This window comes from Arvicola amphibius, chromosome 4, assembly GCF_903992535.2.
Source record: "Arvicola amphibius chromosome 4, mArvAmp1.2, whole genome shotgun sequence".
Lineage (NCBI taxonomy): Eukaryota > Metazoa > Chordata > Mammalia > Rodentia > Cricetidae > Arvicola > Arvicola amphibius.
In genome coordinates, this window is record NC_052050.1 from 91,627,843 (window position 1) to 91,645,992 (window position 18,150).

An 18,150-nucleotide genomic window follows, 5' to 3' on the forward strand; every position below is an offset into this window, starting at 1 on the left:
GGTGTTTTTAAGACAGAGTCTCATGTAGCCCAGCTTGTCTTGCATTCATTATATAGCTGAGGATGGATTTGAATTCCTTGAATTCCTCATTCTTCTGCTTCAATTTCATTTGTGCCACATCACATCCAGCTCCGGATCTTCCTCCTCCTCCTCCTCCTCCTCCTCCTCCTCCTCCTCCTCCTCCTCCTTCTCCTCCTCCTCCTCCTTCTCCTTCAAGACAGGGTTTCTCTGTGTAATAATCCCTGGTTGTTCTGGGACTTCCTTTTCTAGACCAGGTTGGCCTCGACCTCAGAGATCGGCCTGCCTCTGCCTCCTGAATGCTGGGTTTAGAGGCGTGTGCCTCCACCGCCCAGCCCAGCTCCTGGATTCTTATTTAATTTGTGATCTGTTATTGTCGTTATTTTGAATCTCAGATTGTCTTGGATTGGGAGTGAAGGATATTTAAAGGCTTCAATGTGCTGCATAAGAAAGTTTAGGAAAACTGGAGAGATGGCTCATCTATTAAGAACACTGACTGCTGGGGCTGGAGAGACAGCTCAGAGGTTAAGAGCACTGGCTGCTCTTCCAGAGGTCCTGAGTTCAATTCCCAGAAGCCATATGGTGGCTCACAACCATCTGTAATTTGTTCTGACTCCCTCTTCTAGCATGCAGACCGAACATTGTGTAATAATAAATAAATAAATAAAAAGAACACTGACTGCTCTTCCAGAGGACCCAGGCTTGAAGCCCAGCACTCACACTGTGGTTCACAACTATTGGCAACTCCAGTTCGAAGGGATCCGACACTCTGACTGCCGTAGGCACCAGCCATGTACATGGTACATCTACACATGTAGACAGAACACTCAAACACATAAGATTTTTTTTTTTTAATGTAAGACGTATGTTAAAAAAAAAAAAAGAACTCGGGGTGGAGGGCGGTGGTGCAAGCCTTTAATTCCAGAACTCTGGAGGCAGAGGCAGGCAGATCTCTGAGTTCGAGGCCAGTCTGGCCTACTGAGCAGTCCAGTACAGCCAGGGCTACACAGAGAAACCCTGTCTTGAAAAGCCAAAATAAATAAGAAAAAAAAAATTTAAAAAGCAAGTTCAGCAAGAACACCGGCCTAAGAATGCATTTAAGCAAACAAACACTACAGTCAAATCCCATGGAAGGCCCCGGTGTCTCAATCAAGACTTCCCGCGGCATCCTCTTTGTCAGGATGCCCCGCCTATATCCACACGACAAATTCACCTGCTGCCCTGCCTCACCGGATGCTGTAGCAGGACCATGGGTTGTCCCGCCTCCCCCATGTTAATAGACCCGCCCCTGTACGCTGATTGGCTATGGTGTTAGGTTGGCACTGCGCAGAGAAGACCCGGAGAAGTGATATCCGCCTTAGGAATGGCTCCGCGCCTCTGCTGCGCATGCTCGCTAGTAATGTTTAGGCGTTCCGAGCCGGCTCCGCGCGGGGGCGCGCGCGCGGGCACGGAATCCCTCCCCGGGGGGCTGTTGGCGGCGGGAGCGGGCGCTGGGGTCCTGGTTCCTAGAGCAGTCCCGGCTGCTAGGCCGTCACCTCCGTTGGCGGAGACGCACACGAAGGACCTCGTGGCTCAGCCGCAGGAGACGCAGGGCCCTCTGCCGTCGGTGAGGACGGGCCCCTACAGGCGGGAGGGTCCGGCCGGCGGAGCGATGCCTGCTCCGGCTGCCCCGGGGTCGGGCCCGGTGCTGGGGAGGGGCCCCAGCTCCGCAGCTCGGGCTCGCGCCTCCGCCTCATCGCTCACCCGCGGTGCACCTCCTTTCTCCTTGCTTTCTCCACCAACCCACCCGACCCCTGTACCGGTCTCAACATCCCTAAATCCGGGATCACACTTTCGCCCATTTTTCTCGGACCGTGTCTATCCTGCCCAGTGCGTGTCTACCTGGCTCTGTCCTCTGTCGCGGCCCATCCTTGTGGCCGCAGGTCCCAGTGACCTTGCACTTTTTGCTGGTTATCAGCCCTCCTAGTTCTGACTATAGATTGCCCGTTATGACTTTCAAACTTTGTGACTCATTCTAGACTGAGAAATATGTTTTATGTGTATATTCTGTGCCCAACGATAGATTCGTGAATCACAAGTTTAAAGAGAACCGCTTACCCGGCTCACATGACGCAGATCTATTAGACTGTTCTAATTCATTCCTTTCTGTTCAGTTCCATTCCATTCCATTCTATTCTAAATGACTGACTTGCTAACCCACTGATTCAAAAACTAGTTTATCTGCCGGCTTTAAACCCTCCTTTTTCGCTTACTCTCACAGTCATAACCATTCCAAAGAGATCTTTTGATTGTGGCGGTGGTGATTTTGCTTGTTTTTAACTTTCTGCTTTCCAGGGTTCATACCATTGCTGAGACTTGATTTAGGTTTTCTGGTATGATTCAGGTATTTCATTTATCTCATTGTTCTTCAAGAGCCAGTAGTCTGACTTGTGGGGGGAAAAAACTGTATGAAGTTGTGGTAAGGGAGCTTCTTACGGGAGAGTCGATGAGATGCTAGGCTATGACGGAGATAGCTTTTGCTGGATGTGTGTGTGTGTGTGTGTGTGTGTGTGTGTGTGTGCGCGCTTGATTGATTGCTTGCGTGCGTGTGTTTGAATTTTAAGAAGAGTAGCTTGTCATCTTGTCGGTACTCTTGGGGAGAATTGGAGTGGCCGAAGCTGAAGACCATCAGAGCATGGCCCAGATTTAGCTGAGCTGAGGGAGTCAGTGAGGAAGGAAGGCCTCGTTGACAGGAAAGCAGAGGGAAGATGGTGTGGTTGCATACACGGAGAGACACATTTGAGGGTACCTCAGGCTGGGTAAGGAAGTCCGTTTAGCCAAGATTATGATCTAGGATGACTGGGGAATATATCAGTTGGCTTCTCATGTTTCCTTATCGCTCATGAGTGTGGTATGCATGCAGAGGCCTATTCTGTCACTCTCTGCTTTATTCCTTTGAGACAGGGTCTCACTGGACCTGGAGCTATCCTGGAAGCCATGGCTCTGTCTTCTACAGTCCCGTGAATGCTGGCATCTGAGCTAAGGTCCTCAAGCTTACGCAGCAAGTGCTGTTGTCTGCTGAGCCATCCCACCCCAGCCCCGTCCCCAGGTTTCTGTATCTATGACAAAATATTTCAGTGTTGGTGTACTTCTCAAGGGGGAGGGAGATGATGACGTCATGAAAACAGAATGAGAAGATATTAATTTTCTTTGGTTTTCGAACGTCTAGTCCAAGATCTGGCAGACGAATTTCTTTGCAGTGGGTGGGCTGTGTGATGGTGGCTCGGAGCATTTAATGGGGCAAGCTGCTCATATTATAGTCAGGAGTCAAGACTGAGAAGGTTGGGGTGCCCATGTATCCCTCAAGGGCATACCTCAGTGGTCAAAGGACCTCCTCTAAAGATTTATGACCTCCCAGTGGTGCCACTGTGGTTCTTTGGGAGAGACAGTCATGATCCAAATTATAGCAAGGTATTTGGAGAATAGGTTCCTACTGGCTGATATCTCTTCAATATCTATATTTTTACAATAAATTATTCTTTTTGAGACAGGATCTCTTTAGGTCAGACTCCTAGAACTCAGTATGTAGACCAGGCTGGCCTTGAACTCACAAAGATCCTCCTGTCCCTCCCTGCTGAGTAGTGGAATTAAAGACGTGCACCATTACATCCTGCTGCAGTGTCTGTGTTTCTAAATTGCTTTGAAACAGTGCTCTCAGACAGTCGACTGCCGTCCCCGCCTCCCAAGACAGCCAGCAGTTTTGGTTCCACAGTAACTTGGGAAAAGAGATGATAGTGGTTTTATGTAGTGCATAGAGGCTCTATAAACAAACTGCCCTGCCCTGCCCTGCCCTGCCCCGCCCCTCACAGTGAAGCAGAATCACCAATACTGAGGTTGGGAAACTCCTCTTTAATAAGTGGCAGTCCTTCTGGGATTGCTACCACATTCATCCTATCTCAGGAGCGATGCTTGCTCACATAATTCACTTACAGTTTTTCATTCACCTCTTGGGGGAGGGTCAGAGGAGGAAGCCAGCCTCCGTCTTAGTTTTAGACAGAATCTCACACTGACCCGAAGCTTACAGCTTCAGTGAGGCTGGGTAGCAGCAAGATCCTGAGGTCTGCCTGGCCTCCCACCCCAGAGCTGGCCTACAGATGGGTGTGTGAGCTGTTGACCCAGGATCTCATACTTTCACAGCAGGTGCTCTTACCCACTGAGCATCTCCCCTGACCCTCATTCACCGCTTTTCCTACTTTGCAGGTAAGAGTGCCAGGGAAGTTCTGGCTTGGCCCAGGCCTCCTACCCAGCAAGGGTTTGGTAATATAGTTTATCTCCCATGTAAAGGTAACTTTCTCTGCTCTTAGCTGCCAAGAGAGGCTTCTGGCTTTCAGGATTTTAGTGAGCACTTAGAGATTGGACTCAGTTGTGTCTGAGAGGCACTGGGTAATTCCTAACATTGCAGAGCATCTTGGCCTGCTCTGAGAACATAGCCACCAACAGGGCTACAGCGGGAGCGCTGTAATCACCCAACTCTGACCTTAGCACTGAGGGAAGAGAGAAGATGGAGATAAACCACACATTTCAGACTCTTGAATATACTGGTCACATCTGCCCAACCTGAACGCACTGTGTTTTCTTTATAGGCTTGTATGGAGTGAGAAATAGATATTACAAAATAAACACATTAAAGCCTAAGTCTTTGGGCAAAGTAAATAATACAGGACTGGGCATGGTGGCACTATCTATAATCTTAACAGTTGGAGGTGGGGAAAGGAGGATCAGGCATTCAAGATCAGCCACAGCTGTATAATGAGTTTGATGCCAGCCTGGGCAGAGGTAGGTGGATCTCCTTGAGTTCTAGGCCAGCCTCATCTACGTAGTGAGTGAGACTTGGTCTCAAAGCAAACAAGGAAAAAAAAAATCCCCAAACAAACAAATCCTGATGGGCTGGATAGATGACTCAGCAGGGAAAGGCACTTGCTGCCTTGCTGAGGACCTGATTAGGTAACCAGAATCCGTCTTGGTCATAGAGAACTGACTGCTGCATGTCCCTTGAACCTCCATGCACTGTGACTCACATGCAATTGAATGCATACACACATGCACGTAGACAATAAGTAAGATGTAGCTTAGGGTTTTTTTGTTTTGTTTTTGGGTTTTTCAAGACAGAGTTTCTTTGTGTACCCCTAGCTGTCCTGGAACTCTCGCTCTGTAGACCAGGCTGGCCTCAAACTCAAGATCTGTTTGCCCCTGCTGGGATTAAAGATGTACGCCACCACCACCACCAATGCCGTCTGGTTTTGTTTTGTTTTGTTTTTGTAACTGAAATAGGGTTGAGGACTGGGGTTTGGATCCAGTGTTCACATAAGACCAGATGAGGTATCGGGCATCTGTGGTCCTAACACGGTATGGTGAGACGGAGAACGGGAGACGCTCAGGACTCTCGTAAACAAGCTAGCCTGGCATTTCCTTCCAGCAGCCTCTCAGAGACCCTGCCTCAGTGCGGTGAAGGCAGAGGCTGACGCCCAAGGTCGTCACTTGACCTCCACATGTGTAATTCTCTTGCCTACACTTATATTCAAGCACAAGTGTGCACACTCATGTACATGCATACAAAGACAAAAAATAAAAAATAAAAAGCAGGATTGTATAGAGGACCCCCACATCCCCATCAACATGAATGTCAGCATCTTACATTTGTATCTGAGTTCCGTTATTTGTATGTGTATGTGTTTTATTGTGCTTGTTGTGATGTGGGAGAGGTCTCATGCTGTGATACTGGGTGGAGGTCGGGAGGACAGCTCTGTGGAGTCTACTCTTCGGTCCAGGGCTCAGGCTTGCGCACTTCTACCCACTGAGCTATCCCACTGGCCTGGAGTTTTGTTTGTTGAGACCTGACTGGTCTCATTCTGCTTGGCCTCCTGAATGAACTGTCATCGTGCCTGCTTTTATTTGCTTCTGGGCTTGAGAGTAGCCTTATATTCACCAGGCAAGCATTTTAGCAATTGAACTCCATCCCCAAGTTCATTGGTGTTTTTACTATGGCCAATTTTGGAACACTGAGTCTCCTGAGTGCTGAGATTAAAGGCATGTACCACTACACTCAGCTTTAAAAAAAAAAAAATTAAGAGGCTAACAATGTCTGGAGTGCTATAGTCTTGTTTAGTGACTCTTACTGAAAGGTGGGAAACCCCTTGCTAACTACATATTGCTCAGTTTGTCCTAGAAAGACAGGAATGTCCAGCCCACCCTAGAGTAGCACTCCATATCCGACCATCCTCGTCAGTACTGGAGGCCTGGAACCCTGCCTCTGCCCAGCCAAGGCAGCACCAGGAACAGCAGTTGCAAGGTCAATGCAAAGGGCCTCTGGTATCTGGAAGACCGGCTGAGCTGAGGCCGCCAGAGTAGGTCAGAGGGTAACCTGTGTGAGCCCAGAGAGGCTCATTTTCCAGAGCTAGGCTTCAGCCTTCTGCTATGCAGAGTAGCCACACTGGCTGGCCTGGGTGCTTTGAGACAGGTGCCCAGCATTGAGGTGAAGTACACAGGGCCAAGCCCAGGCATCTGAGCAGGCACAGTGGGATTTCGGCCTCTTCATTCTCAGGCATATCTGGTTCCTGTGCCTGTTTCTCGCCTATTAGATGGCTCACTAAGAATGGTCTGGAAGGGATCTGTGCTAGAGACTGATGAGGCTTCTAAGGTAGAAACTCAGTAAACCAGTGCATTAGTCACCAGAAGCCCTGGAGAGGCTTGGTGGGGGCTACCAGGAAAGGTACAGGGAAGGCATCTGACCAGGGTTCCTCCGCAGTCTCTCAACCCCAGGGCGCTGAGGAAGTTCCATCTCCCCCAGGTTCCACCCCAGATCCATTTGTTAGAGCCCCAGGCTCAGGGGGCCTCCTCCACTAATTGCCTTGGTTTTTCCTTAGAACAGAGCCTCTGGGCTCCCACAGTCTGGCCTGGGAGGAAGAGGAAGAAGGGAAAGAACTACCCATCTGCCAGAGGGCTGAAGGTGGCCTGAGGGCCAGGCTTCTCAGACCCAGGATGCCCCTACCTGAGCCCAATGAGCAGGAGAGTGAGCGTGTGAAAGCTGGCCAAGAGCCATCTCTTGGAGCCAGGAAACCCCAAGAGTCCTCCAATCTGGTCCTGGCCAAAGATAAAGGGGGATCCAAACCAACGGGTGCCGTGTCCCTGGAGATGCCGGGCCCTGCCACCCAATCCAGCAACACCCCCCAGACTTTGCCAGCCAAGAAGCAGGGGCGGATAATTCATCGGAAGCGTAGCAGAGTAGATTCAGGTGAGATTCCTTGGCCCTGCCGACCCTGGCTCTGAGAAACCTGTTGACCTGCCCACCCCCATTTTCCATCAGGGTGACCTTGGATACCCCATTCTTCCTTTCAGTTGAGCCTCTTAGACTCTAAGCACATCCTGTGTCCCAGGCACCAGGCCCTGTCCCCAAGCGCATGGGAACTGTAGCTATATGCAGAATTCTCTCCTTAAATCCTCTCCCTTAATCACAGAAAGAGCTTCTAAAACCTGGGCTTGCCTGGCAGCTAGGAGCTTGAGAAAGCATCCTGCCCATAGGATCCTACCTTATTCCAAGACCCACTCTCCAAGGCCCCTGACCCCGAGCCTTGCCCTAGAGAATCTAACCCAGCCTTTTCATCCCCCTAGCTGCTCCCCAGCCCCTGGGAGTTCCTGAAGACCCCATATGGGGGCCGCCTTCTAGTGTACAAATCATACCTGTACAAGCAAGAAAAGGCTGTGGGGGACAAGGTGTACTGGAAGTGCCGCAAGCACTCAGAGCTCAGCTGCCGGGGCCGGGCCATCACCCGTGGCTTCCGAGTCACGGTGATGCGGGACCATTGTCCACCCACCTGATAAGGAGGGCCTGAAGTTTCGGCGCCAGAAGAAGAAGCTGCCTGACTCAGATCTGCCTGAAGGCTCTGAAGGCCAAGAAGATGGGGTGAGCCTATGGCTGTACCCTGTAGAACCAGAGCCTGCCCCTCAGCCAATCCCTGAAACCCAGAGGAGGACCAGGGGTACCGATCCCTGGCACTGCAGAGCTTGCCTCCCAAGAAACGTCCTACCCCAGGAGTGGGTAAGTACGCGCCCTCTCCTCACTTGGGTGAGGAGGAGGAAGACCCCCTCAGATCCTTCATGCCCAAATAAAAATGGGGTTTAGTGTGGGTTCAAAATGTGTTCATTGTCAAAATATAAATGTATCCCAGTCATCATTAAGCCCATGGGATAGACGGCATTATGATTTGGGGGTCCCAGGGCCTTTCAGGATTTCCCAGTGCAGCGGGGCCTGGTGTGGGTCCTAGAAATCTGTGTGCTGATGGGCAGGTTTCAGTGATCCCGGCTAAGTTTGGGTAGGGTTCCCAGAGGCAGGGCCTGCCTTTGAGTCCCAGGCTCAAACTCCAACCCTGTGGATGAAGGCCTTCAGTTTCAGAAAATTCACATGAATTGGGGGGGAGGGGGTCCTCAGGAGCTTATCCATAACTGAGGCAGGTTGTGGGACTTGTGGGGTAATGCCAATCAAATCATTCTGCTCTGCTTCCCTAGGGAGAGGTGGTGCGCAGTCTTAGAATAGGTGGGTGTGGCTTCCAGGACGCTGGGGTGTCTCCTGACCCATGAGGATCTGAGTGACCGCACTGGTTTTGGTGGAAGGGAGTGTCTTTTCAAGTATATGCTAGGAAGACTTGAGTGTGTGCCTTATTGCTCAAAAAGAAGGGCTAAGGATGTTGCTCAGTGGTAGAGTATTTGCCTGGCATGTTCGAGACCTTCGGCTTAACTCTGTACACTGTAAAAACAAAAGCTAGACAAAAATTTTGAACAAACCCTAGAAAGATATGACCAAGAGTAGCCCAGAACATAACCTGCTGAATTAGAGCCCAGTGTGGCCCCTCCCCACTGTGGTGTGAACTGCGGTGCTGAGGTCTAAATGGCTTGGAGAAGGAACCCTTGTTCTTCTTGGGTGGCTTGGTGGGAATGCACTGGGCTTCACACATGCCCAGCCCAGGGAAGTATTGCCAATATTTGGGAGAAAATTAACTTGGCGGTTCCTCCTGGGACCCCTGGACTCTTGGGGGTCCCAGGGCCTTTCAGGATTTCCCAGTGCAGCGGGGCCTGGTGTGGTCCTAGAAATCTGTGTGCTGATGGGCAGGTTTCAGTGATCCCGGCTAAGTTTGGGTAGGGTTCCCAGGGGAACCCTTGGTTTGTGACCTTGCTGGGTTCTTCCTCCAGTGCGGTATCGGCCCCTTGAGTTCCTGAAGACCTGCTATGGGGGCACTTTCCTGGTTCACCAGTCCTTCCTCTATAAGCGGGAGAAGACTGTGGGGAGCAAGGTGTACTCGGGACCTGCCGGGAGCATGCGGTCAATGGCTGTCGCAGCCGAGCCATCACCCAGGGCCAGCGAGTGACGGTGATGCGCAGGCACTGCCACTCACCTGACATGGAAGGCCTGCAGGCCCGGCGACAGCAGGAGAAAGACCATAAAGAAGATACAGGCAAGACGAATTGGTGCTTGGGGACCTGGAGGACTGCGATGACATCGAAGACTCACTGCTCCAAGGGGTGGACAGCCTGTTCATACCGCAGGGCGAAGGGCACACTGACTCTCAGTAGGTCCAAGTCCAAGTCCAAGTCCAGGTCCAGGTCCAGGTCCAAGTCCAAGTCCAAGTCCAGAAAAACGTCAGAAAAAGGCACGTCAGGAACCCTTGCAGGAAACCCCCCGAGGACGACCAGGACGTGGACCCCCGTGAGTCTTAGTGTTCGGGCTTGCTGGCCCCAGTTGGCTGCCTCATTTTGGAGGGGGGCTGCCAGCCTTCTCAACCTACCCCTGCATTCTGAATCTGCACCCTCCCCTAACTGCCTCTCCTGTGCCCCTGCAGGAGGTCCAGAGTTCCTGAGGACCCCTCTCGGGGGCAACTTCCTGGTATATGAGTCCTTCCTCTACAGGAGGGAGAAAGCGGCTGGGGAAAAGGTGTACTGGACCTGCCGGGACCAGGCACGAATGGGCTGTCGCAGCCGAGCCATCACTCAGGGCCGGCAGGTGACTTGTGATGCGGAGCCACTGTCATCCACCTGACCTGTTAGGACTGGAGACGATGAGGCAGCGGGAGAAACGCCCCGGCCCCACTCAGTGGGATGGCCCAGGTACCTGTGGTGACCCCACAGCTTTTTCTACTAGCTATGCCTGTCCTGCCCCTCCTTCCTTGTCAATATCCTGACAGTCACAGTCCTCTCCTCTGTGCCCCCCACTTCTGCCCTCAAACTTTGTCTGGGATCTGCTTTCCCAGGTTCCTCTTTGCCTGCCTACGCACTCTTCCAGGCCCCAAACCTGATAAGCCTAATCTCCCATCCTCTGTTATTTGAAGAGTTATCAGTAGAGACCGCTGAACATGAAAGTAAGACCCCCCCATTCCTGTAGTGTGAACAGAGGGCAACAGTCATTCTCGAGTCCAGGAGCTAAAGAGCCTCCCTCTCTTGAGATTTGTTTGGTGCACACCTGCATGCCAGAATCCTAGCTCTGCCCATCTGGCTTCAGAAGAAGCTGGAATCTGCAATACAAAAAGTGGGTTGTGGCCAGCCTCCTCACCTGGCAGCACTCAGTCCCTCAGCCCACACTCCCCAGCCTCCACACTCCCCAGCCTCCCAGTCTGGTAGTTTTTGGAGTCCTCTGAGATGGCCGTTTAGTCCTAAGCTTATTCCAAAAACAGGAGGTGTTTTAATCATCCTTATTCCCTTTTTGTTGCATTTCTGTGACACCTTATAAACAGATAATGCCCAGGACATGGCATCACGTCCTGCCTCATGCATCCCTCCTTTAAGCATTTGCTTCCCCGTTTCTTAAAATGCATTCTACTGCAATCTCCCCTTGTTACCTGCTAACATCCAGCCAGAGGAACTGATTTAGCCTTGATTTACTTTTTTAAGTACGTTTTGTGCTTTTTGTTTGACTTTAGGGTTGTTTTGTTGTTCTTGAAACGGTCTCAATTCTCAACTATGTTGCTCTGGGTGGCCTCAAACTCAGAGATCTTGCCATGCCTCTGTGTGTGTGTGTGCATTTTGTGCATGCATGTGTGCATGCATGGCACATATGTATACGCATACTTGGCATACGTGTATTGGCTCAAGGGCAACGTGTAGGAGTCAGTGTTTTTCTTCTGTTGTGTAGGTCCTGGGGAAGTGAACTCAGACTGACAGTCTGGCAACAAGTGCCTTTGTTTTCTGAAACTGTCTCACTGCCTTCTGTTTTTTGTCAAATTCTGCCCCTAGTAAGCTGGGACTATCCTGCCCTTCTCCTTCCTTCCCTTGTGGCTACGCAGCAGGTGCTATGTGTGCCTCTTTTTTTTCAGGGAGACATTACTGGCTCCATCTTTCTCTACGGTCCTGCATCATATCAGCAGAGGACCCCAAAGCTTGCAGAGTCCTGCTTCAGCCTTGCCTGGGGGCTGATGCCAGGCCTGGCCATCACCTAGATTCCCTTGGCTAGCTGCCCTGCCTCTGGGCTTTCCTTGTCTTGATTTGACAGGTCCTAGAGCCATCATCCTGGAGGACCCATTTGAGAACCTTTCCCCACGCACTCACTGAACAGTGCGGCTGTTGGAGAGTGCCAGGCCATAAAGCGTCACTCTACAATAGTGGGATCTGTTTGAAAAGAATGTAGTGCTTTTCTTAAGATTGACCCTATGTGTTGACCAGATTCTGCTTCAGGCCTCGGGCGTCCTCTGCCTCCCTGATGTTGCCTAGACTGTGGTTCAACAGGGGCCTTCTCTGACCATAACTTGTGTTCTTCAACACAATGTCTTCCTTATTTGTTTTTTGCTCTGTTCTGCTCTGTTCTGTTTTGAGACAGGGTCTCTCTCTATGTAATCCGACTGTCCTAGAGCTTGCTATGTTAGACCGGGCTAGACTTGAGCTTGCAGAGATCCTCTTGCCTCTGCCCGAGTGCTGAGATTAAAGGTATGAGCCACCATGCCTGGTGCAACCAGTGTCTTCCCACATGTCTATCTGCTCCATGACTGGAGTTCCAGCCGCTGATCCTCCTGTGATTGACCATGATCACTTTCGCAGTACTGTCTGAGATTACGTGTTTTGTTTTTCTGTTTCTTCTACTGAAGCTTTAAGTTTCTGCCCTACACAAAGGGCAGAATACAAAAATGACTTCTTTGTATTGTGGCCTAATCTCAGCAGTATGGTGGCCCCACCTGTATCCTGCTGACGGCGATAGTGGTTTCTCCGGCCACAGTCTTCACCTGCCTGCTCTGGCACCCGTCTTCCAGCAACCTTTCCTGTGTGCCTTGGCCTTTCGGGCCTTCTCATGTGTAAAGGAAGGCCCTGCCCTGTGCGTTCACGGGCCTAACTGCCTCTGCAGAGCTGGCAAACGGGGAGTTCTGGGTCTTAGGAACACTCGAGCACAGATCTATGCCTCCCCCCTCAGTGTCTCGTCTCGCACACTGGCCACCCCGCTTTATTCCTTGTATATAAATGCCCCTCGATGCCGCGTGTCCAGTTCAGCCGCCGTCCACATGCTTGGTGTAGATCTTGTTGCAAGCTTGGCTGAGTTGTGTTGCTTACTTGCGTTGAGTGTTTTTCCTTCATGTGTGGTGTTGCTTATTGGCGGCCCCAAAGGCAGCATTGGATCCCCAGGAACTGGAGTTTACAGATGGCTGTGAACTACTGTGTGGGTGTTTGGAAACTGAACCTGGGTCCTCTGAAAGAGCAGCCAATAATCTTAAGGCTGAGCCTTCTTTCTAGCTCCTTGGCTCAGGTTTATCTTGCTACCATCCTTAGCATTTTACAGTTTCTCTGCCTCTGTTTGTTCTGTTGGGTCTTTGCTTACTGTTTCTCTGTCCTTGACTCTACTCTTTTTACTTACTGAAAGCCATTTTTTAAATGTTCATGTGATAGCTGTTTTGCCTGTATGTATGTTTAATGTACCGTGTGGTATGCCTTGTATCCATAGAGCCTATGCTTGGTACCTATGGATGCCAGAGGTGGGGGGATCAGATCCCCCTGAAACTGGGGTTACAGATGGTTGCAAGCCTTTGTGTGGTTACTGGGAATCAAACCTGGCTCCTCTGGAAAAGCAACTTGTCCTCTTAACGGCTTAACTTACATCTCTCCAGCCTTTCCCTGACAAACATTTTACTCCATTGTGGAGGAGGTGGGCCATTCCCTGCAGCCTCTGGGCTACTCTGCTCAGCAGGTGGTCCTAACCTCCTGGCTTCCTTCCCCACCATTCTAGGTGCTCTGGAATCAGGTGCTTCTACCCAAGCCCTCAGCCTCTCTGGGGCTCCCTCCCCTCGCAGCTTTTTTTTAACATATGACTCCCTAGTCTGTCACTGTCTTTCATGCTCCTACTAGTATGGCCCATTAAACCCTGCTTAATGTGTTCAATTGCTTTGCTAATCCTAAAGCCCCATCCTACCAACAGGCAGTACAGTGGAGGCCTGCCGTAGCACGACCTGGCTGCCTAGGACCAGTTTCTGTCTTAGTCCCTGTGCTGTCCAGAACCAAAAGCAAGTCTTAGAAAAGAATGTGTTGTAATTGGGACTTGCTTATGTTTTCAGAGATTTGGTTCATTATTGTCGTGGGGCAGGGAACATGACAGCACACAGGCAGACATGGTGCTGGAGAAGTGGGTCTGCACTTCAGCAAAATCCTGTCTCAAAAACCAAAAAAAGAAAGAAAGAAAGAAAGAGAGAAGAAAGTTCTATATCTGCATCTGCAGGCAGCAGGAAAAGAGAGAGCCACTGGGTCTGACTTGGACTTCTGAAACCTCCAAAAAAAAAAAATTCCTCCCCAGTGAACATACTCCCTCCAACAAAGCTACACTTCCCAATCCTTTCAAATAGTGCCGCTCTCTGGTGACCAAGCATTCAAATCTATGAGGCTATTTGAGGGGGCCATTCCTGTTCAGACCACCACAGGAATCCTTGTGCCTGGTCAAAATGAGGACAAGGAAGGTGTGGGGTGGGCAGAGAGTCCTCTTGGCAAGGCCAGACTGTCCTTCAGGTTCCTCTTACCTCCCCCAGCTCAAGCTTAAGCCCAGCCTAAACACATTGTGCACAGCCCGGGCTCATGAGTCACACTCCTCTCTCTCAGCTCTGAGCCGCTTTGACCCCACTCTTTGAACTACAGAGTACCTGCCCACTGGCCTGGAGGGCGCCTCGTATAAGTGAGCAGGACACACACCCTGCCCTTCCTACGCTATCATCATGGAAGTCAATCTCCAGGCTTGGGACAAATAGACCCCAGCCCTGAGGGCACAGTGTGGTTTGAGGACACAGGGCTTTCTCTCCGTGAGAAGAGGGGAGGGCCGTGAAGTGGGTGATGGGAACCATTCCCCAGTCTTCCCCTCTGAAGGTCAGGTTCAGCTTCCATGCCCCCTTCTTTGATTGCCTCCCTGGTTCTTTGCAGAAGGGCCTGAGTTCCTGAAGACCCCTCTCGGGGGCAGCTTCCTGGTGTACGAGTCCTTCCTCTACAGGCGGGAGAAAGCGACTGGCGACAAAAATCTACTGGACTTGCCGGGACCAGGCGCGCATGGGCTGTCGCAGCGAGCCATCACCCAGGTGCCAGCGGGTGATGGTCATGCGTAGGCACTGCCACCCACCTGACATGGGTGGCCTGGAAGCCCTGCGGCAGCGGGAGAACTTCCCTAACCTGACCAACTGGGAAGGCCCAGGTATGTGGAGGGAGAGTGGCTTCTCCTGATTGCCCTACAACATCCTGGTCCCTTTCCCGGCTCTGTGCTTGAGGCAATAAGTTTACCACCACCATGGATGGGCTATGGCTAAGACACTAGTTCTGGTCAAAGAAAAAGTGGGGGTGGTAGGCCCGAGGAGGCATGGCGGTCAGTCACCAGAAGTGCACCTGCTCATGACTGAGCGCTGAAGACCCTGCCTCCCAGGGCCCTCCTCTTCTCCTATCATCTCCCCGGGCTGGTTCTGCTTCAGTGTCTGTTTTCATGTGCTCTCTCTGGACACACCCCCCAATGTCACATGGTTGTTGACCTGAGCTCTAAAAAGTATGAGAATGGCTTTGTGTCAAGGACAGCTGGTGGACAGGGTCATGACAGGCCCCCAGCAGGGTACCTCCTCTGTCTGGGAGGACCCCAGTGGGCATGGAGTTTGTGGTCTGGGATGGCCTCCAGCAGAGCCAGCCGAGCTCCAGGGGCACTGGCGCGCTGCAGAGGAAAGAAGTGTGTGTTAGAGTCTCAGGACCCTGGGCTGAGCACTGGTCCCAGAGTGGATCCTCCTGGGCCAGCTACTGCTGCCAGGGCCTGGCTCACAGCCTGGTTCTGCCCTGCAGAGCCTTGCACAGCCGCTGGAGTTCCTGCAGACGCCCCTTGGAGGTCGGTTCCTGGTGTACGAGTCCTTCCTGTACAGGAAGGAGAAGGCGGCTGGGGAGAAGGTGTACTGGATGTGCCGGGACCAGGCTCGGCTGGGCTGTCGCAGCAGAGCCATCACCCAGGGCCGGCGGGTTCATGGTGATGCGGAGCCACTGCCACCCACCTGACCTGGATGGTCTGGAGGCCCTGCGGCAGCGAGAGCACGAGCGGCTCCCCCGTGTAGCCAAGAAGAAAGAAGAAAAGTATGTACTGAGTGACCAGGAACTTTGGGCCTAACTTCACATTCCAGAACCTTCTCCTTTCGTTCCTATTGATCTCTTTCCCGTGGTCATGAAACTATACCTACATCTTCTCATTTTTATTGGTCCTTCCCATTGACTTGAAAACATGAACCCATACCTCCGTCTTCCTAGTCTAGATCAGATCCCATTCCAAATTGATCTTCCTTTTTTTTTGTCCCCCCTCCCCCCACCAAGACAGTGTTCTCTGTGTAATGGCAGTCCTGGCTGTCCTAGAACTCACTGTAGACCAGGCTGGCCTTAAACTCAGAGATCTTCCTGACTCTGCCTCTGTGTGCTGGGATTAAAGGCATGCACCACCATGCCAGGCTTAGTCTTCCTCTTCTACGACCGCTCAATACTTTATAGGTCATTATCTTCTGAAAAATCTGATTTTACACACACACACACACACACACACACACACACACACACACAGAGACTACCCTAGAAGGATGCAATGATTGTGCGTTTGTAAACATGTACCACCACATGTTTGCAATAATTTTATTCAGTTGAAAATTAGTTATCTTTATTTATATAGACAAATATAAAACCAATCTTTTTGTTTTATCATTGAGATAGTGTCTGTATAGCCCAACCTAGCATCAAACTCAGGATATTTTAGGACAGTCTTGAATTCTGATTATCTTGCCCTCACAAGTGCTAGGATTCCAAATGTGTGCTCTTGCTGTTGTACCGGGTTCAGTTCCTGGTAAGGGAAGCATTTACTGGGCTGGAGAGATGGCTCAGAGGTTAAGAGCACTTGCTGTTTTTGCAGAAGACCCAGGTTTAGCTCCCAGCACCCACATGGTGGCTCACAACCCTCTGTTACTCCGGTTATAGGAGCTTTACCACTCTCTTCTGTCAGGCAGACATGTGGTTTGTGACAAAAGACCTCAACACACAAAATAAACCCTTAAAAAAAATAAATGGCGAGCGGGAAGAAAGAGGTCGTATTGCCACATAGAGTGGAAAAGAATCTTGGGGCTGGAGAGATGGTGCAGTGGTTAGAGCACTGGCTGCTCTAGCAGAGGACTCAGTCCTGGATCCCAGCGCCCATGTCCTGCCATTTACAGGCTTCTGTCGCGCTCTTCAGGCCTCTGAGGGTGCACATGGCATATAGACACACATGTACTACACACAAGTAAAAATTTAGACTTAAGTGATAGACCAGCATTAGGGAGGGAGACCCAAGGAGATTTTTATGAGTTCAAGGCCAGCCTAGTCTACATAGCAAGACCTTGTCTCAAAAATAAATAAATAAGTAGATGATTAAAAGAATCATAGGCTATTACAGACAATGGCGTGTGAGACCCCGAACTACAGAGCTACCTCAGGAGTGATAAAAGGCACAGGAACTGATTGAAGAGGAGGCTAGAGCAGGAATCCTTGGGAATGGGTCCTCTGCCCTCGCGCCTTCAGATGGCTATGGTCCTGGTGACATCTCAACTTCATGGCTAGTCAGAACTACCTAGCCCAGACATGCTTAGAATTTTGACTCCCAAGGGCTCCTTTGGGTGATTTGTGACAGTATATTAGGTAACTAAGACAGTCACCCATAAGTCTACTGGCTCTCAGGAGAACTCCAGGCACCAGTTTTATCTTTGCTGAGAAAAAAAAAAAAAAAAAAAAAAACTAGAGCATGCCTGTAGTCCCAGTACTCAGGAGGCCAGGTCAGGAGGAGCACCAGTTCAAAGCCTGCCTGGGCTACAGGGCCAGTCCAAGCCTCTCAGCTATATTAGTGAGATAGGGCTTTAAAAAAAAAAAGTAAAGTCAGACTTAGATCATAAATAAACTTTGGAGTTTTTTTGTTATTTTTGGGTGTTTGTTTTTGTGTTTGTTTTTGAGGATAGGGGCTTCTCTGTATAGCCCTGGCCTCTCTTGGAACTTACTCTGTAGACCAGGCTGGCCTTGAACTCAAAGATCCACCTACCTCTGACTCCTGAGTACTTTGATTTCTGTGGTTTCATTTGTGGTTTGTTTTGGTGGTTGGTTGGTTGGTTGGTTGGTTGGTTTTTAGGGTTGTTTGTTTGTTTGTTTGTTTGTTTTTTGAGACAGGGTCTATAATTATAGCCCAAGCTATCCTCGAATTCACTAGGTAGACCAAGCTGGCCACGAGATATGCCTGTTTCTGCCTCCTGAGTGTTGTGTGGGGTTAAAGGCATGTGCCACCATGCCTGGCTTAAAAAAACTTTGGGTTTTGTTTTTTGTTGGTTTGTTTTATTTTGTTTTTTTGAGACAGGGTTTCTTATAGGGTTTCTCTGTGTGACTCTGGCTGTCCTGGAACTCTCTTTGTAGATCAGGATGGCCTTGAACTCACAGAGATCCACCTGCCTCTGCCTCCTGTACTGGGATTAAAGGCCTGCGCAGCCACTTCTTAGCTAAATAAAACCTTTGTAATGATACACATTTCTCTGTCATCAGAAACATCAAAGAAGAGCAAAAACTGAGCAACGGGTCCTGATGAGGCAAGTCTTCTCTGAAACAACAGAGGAGCCACCGACACCCCCGATGCTT

At 50.6% G+C, this 18,150-nt stretch overlaps 1 protein-coding gene across 1 annotated transcript; it reads left to right on the forward strand.

Annotated features, from left to right (window-relative positions):
• The first annotated feature begins 1,440 nt into the window (after nucleotides 1-1,440).
• Nucleotides 1,441-15,628, forward strand: Flywch1 (FLYWCH-type zinc finger 1). Its single transcript, XM_042054904.1, is given in 19 exon segments — nucleotides 1,441-1,624; nucleotides 6,921-7,288; nucleotides 7,666-7,682; nucleotides 7,684-7,860; nucleotides 7,862-8,012; nucleotides 8,015-8,092; nucleotides 9,241-9,347; nucleotides 9,350-9,481; nucleotides 9,483-9,521; nucleotides 9,523-9,585; nucleotides 9,587-9,669; nucleotides 9,720-9,754; nucleotides 9,888-10,054; nucleotides 10,056-10,152; nucleotides 14,422-14,510; nucleotides 14,512-14,686; nucleotides 15,053-15,202; nucleotides 15,248-15,486; nucleotides 15,488-15,628. Coding segments are annotated over 18 exon segments (2,193 nt in total). The 5' UTR covers nucleotides 1,441-1,624; nucleotides 6,921-7,035.
• The last annotated feature ends 2,522 nt before the right edge of the window (nucleotides 15,629-18,150 follow it).